The sequence below is a fragment of the Octopus bimaculoides genome, chromosome 30 (genome assembly GCF_001194135.2).
Source record: "Octopus bimaculoides isolate UCB-OBI-ISO-001 chromosome 30, ASM119413v2, whole genome shotgun sequence".
NCBI lineage: Eukaryota > Metazoa > Mollusca > Cephalopoda > Octopoda > Octopodidae > Octopus > Octopus bimaculoides.
The window spans coordinates 5126548-5129736 of record NC_069010.1 but is presented as its reverse complement, the minus strand read 5'-3'; the positions used below and the strand labels follow the sequence as shown (position 1 = coordinate 5129736).

At 37.6% G+C, this 3189-nt stretch overlaps 1 protein-coding gene across 2 annotated transcripts in view; it reads right to left on the bottom strand.

The window, feature by feature from the left end:
• Window positions 1-3189, bottom strand: part of LOC106874221 (unconventional myosin-XIX) — a 44386-nt gene that overhangs the window by 1519 nt on the left and 39678 nt on the right. For both annotated transcript variants that reach the window (XM_014921876.2, XM_014921878.2), the window contains one exon: window positions 926-1491. In XM_014921876.2, coding sequence (XP_014777362.1) covers window positions 926-1491 — 566 coding nt within the window. The remainder of the gene's footprint in view (window positions 1-925; window positions 1492-3189) is intronic.

The following is a 3189-nucleotide window of genomic DNA, read 5'->3' as shown; positions in this document are numbered from 1 at the left end:
AAATATGGTAACAAAACGGTTAAAATATATAATAGAGAAACAATTCTTAACCCTTTTGATACCAACCTGGTTGAAACTGCTTTTGGCTCTGTCTGTAGTACAAATGTCTTGTTTTCATAAGTTCTGAATTAAAATCTTCCACCAAACCTTAGTCACAATTTTTGTTCCTAACACTAGCTGAACGATAACTAAGTTATTTTACTAAGTTCTTTGTTATATTTAAAATCAATTGAAAGAAACACAGAGCATCTCAACAGAAATATGGTAACAAAAGGGTTAAAATATATAATAGAGAAACAATTCTTAACCCTTTTGATACCAACCTGTAGAGAGTAGAGAATGAAGAATGGAATAAAAAATACGAGGGTGAGTCAAAAAGTAATGCCATTTGGGTTAGGACAGGTGTAATTACCAACATGGGAACATGTATCGTACATCAAAATGAAGCTGGTCCTCTGTGGATCACATCCCTACTTCTCAACATAGTCACCGTTTCTCTCAATAGCAATGTTCCACCTTCGAATGAGAGCATGTATCCCTGCCCCATAAAATTCTGTTGACTGCTCTTTGAGCCAATTCTTCACTACAATTTTCACTACCTCGTCTCTGGAATAATGTTTGCCTCTCAGACCCTCTTTCATGGGGCCGAAGAGATGATAGGCCAGTGACGAGGAAGTGAAAACTGTAGTGAAGAATTGGCTCAAACAACAGTCAGCAGAATTATACGGGGCAGGGATACATGCTCTCATTCGAAGCTATTGAGAGAAACGGTGACTATGTTGAAAAGTAGGGATGCGATCCACAGACGACCAGCTTCATTTTGATGTATGATACATGTTCCTGTGTTGGTAATTATACCTGTCCTATAACAAAATGGCATTACTCTTTGACTCACCCTCGTAAAATAAAATGGTCTGAGACTCACTTTTGGTAATTTTCTTCTGCTGACCACACCATCGCCAATACTAACATTCTGTAGAGATGTGAACTGCTCGCAGGACATCTTCAACCGTTTTATGGGAGGTTCAGAGGGGTCAGGCGTCACACAAGGGGAGGAGCAGGTTTGGTGGCGACTCGGTTGGCTGAGTGTAGTAGTGTCAGTTTCCAACGACAAACTGTCTTTTGTGAATACAGAAGAAGGATTCTGATGCGATGTGAAACTCTTCCAGAACACTCTGTTGCCGGTAGAATTATTATTACTACTATTATTATTGGTACGGCTACTACCACCACCACCACCACCACCACCACCACCGCCATCATCACCACCACTACTACTATGATTGTTATTTTGAAATAGGTCTTCACCACGTTCTTCGATTCTATTCTGTCCGTTTTCAGGAGATTTGCCTCCTGCCATCTGGTTGCAGTAACTGCTCTGGCAGAAGTTGTTTGTGAGTTCAGAGGTGTTGGCCATCATGGATTGTAACTGTTCCAACTGTTCTTGTCTCTCCTTTTGTAAACGGCGTCTAATCATCCACTCTTGCACAGCTGAAAGAGAAAACACCATTATCATCATCACCACCAATCTCAGTTGTATGCATACATGCATGTCCCTCTCTCTCTCTCTCTCCCCATATATACATATTCACAAAAGACAGTTTGTCATTGAGTTAACAACGCACAGTATACTCCGGACACAATATGACATATATCCACCTTTGCTACTGCAATTTTTCTCCGGAAAATACCGACAAGGATTATTTACATGGATGTTTACTACTGGAATGAAGCTACACTCCAAGTACTGCTTCTTCTTTCTTTTTTTCAGCGCATCGCTCTCACTTCCTACTACAACTCTCCTCTTATAGATGTAATAATCCATTCCTCTACTATTACCGTCTCTGATGAAGGGATACATTGGATTTTCCCTGAAACAGCAGTAAGACTTTATCCATAAAATATATTTCTAACTTTGCCATTGTTCTTTTTTCTCTCTTTATGCATACACACGACCTATGTTATAATCCCCACTCAGGGGCAAAACTAGCCGGTATACAGCCCTTACTCAATATTACCTGTATCTTTGGGTTTGGTTGAATCCAATACCCTTCTAAAACCTTATATATATATAAATTTATACAACATGAAAATGGGAAAAAATAAAAGTAACATTCACAGCTATTCGCTAGGATTTAACTATGTTAAGTAGCTGTGTGGTAAGAAGATTGCTTCCCAGCCACATGGTTCCGGGTTCAGTCCAACTGCATGGCATCTTGGGCCAGTGTCTTCTACTATAGCCTCGATTAGAAAACATCTATAAAATCAAATTGCCCATAAAAAGTATTTGCTGTCCACGGACCCCCTGTGGTCCACTGTGGTCCATGGACCACAGTTTGAAAACCCCTGTCTTATTGTATACAATGTATACTTTTCCTTTGTTTTTTTTTTTTCAATCATTTCATTAGACGTAAAATCCTATACTTTATGTCTGTCATTGTATTGTCTCCATCATTCTTCGCCCTAGTGGCAAATAAAAGAAATATATTATTATTATCATTATTATTATTATTATTATTATTATTATTATCTTTTTGTTTGTTTTGGTAGATTCTGAATCTCTGCTATCCAAAACAAAAATCAGACGACCGCATTTTTTCTTAAAAGGGCAGAATAAAAAATGTTTCGTGGGAGGGGGAGAACTTGAAGAATTCTGAACTGGAACAAATGTTTTAGCGTGTGCGTATGTGTTTGCTTCCGTACGTATGTATAAGTATGTCTGCATATATGTGTGTGTGTGTGTGTGTGTGCTTGTGTATGTGCGATTGTACGGACATGTAACCGTTTGTGTGTGTGTGCGTGTGTACGTGCATATATAGGAATTGCTGAATCAACTTGTTCAGTAATTACGCCGAAATATATCTGAGAGGAAATATTTTCATTTATATACGCCTTTTGTGTGCATGAGTGTGCGTGTGCATAAATGAATGTGTGTGTGTGTGTTTCACGAGGAAAATATATTTCGTACTCCACAGACAGTACTTTTGATTGTATAAAACTAATTATACATAGAACGGGGGGACACACACACACATTATATATATATATATATTAACACACCATCAATAAATTTGTGTTCAACAAAGTATGGTGTAATCCGTCAGATTAATGTGAAATTGCTTTTATCTATTATAACTGAACATAAAAACAAACATTTATATATATATATATATATATATATATATATAT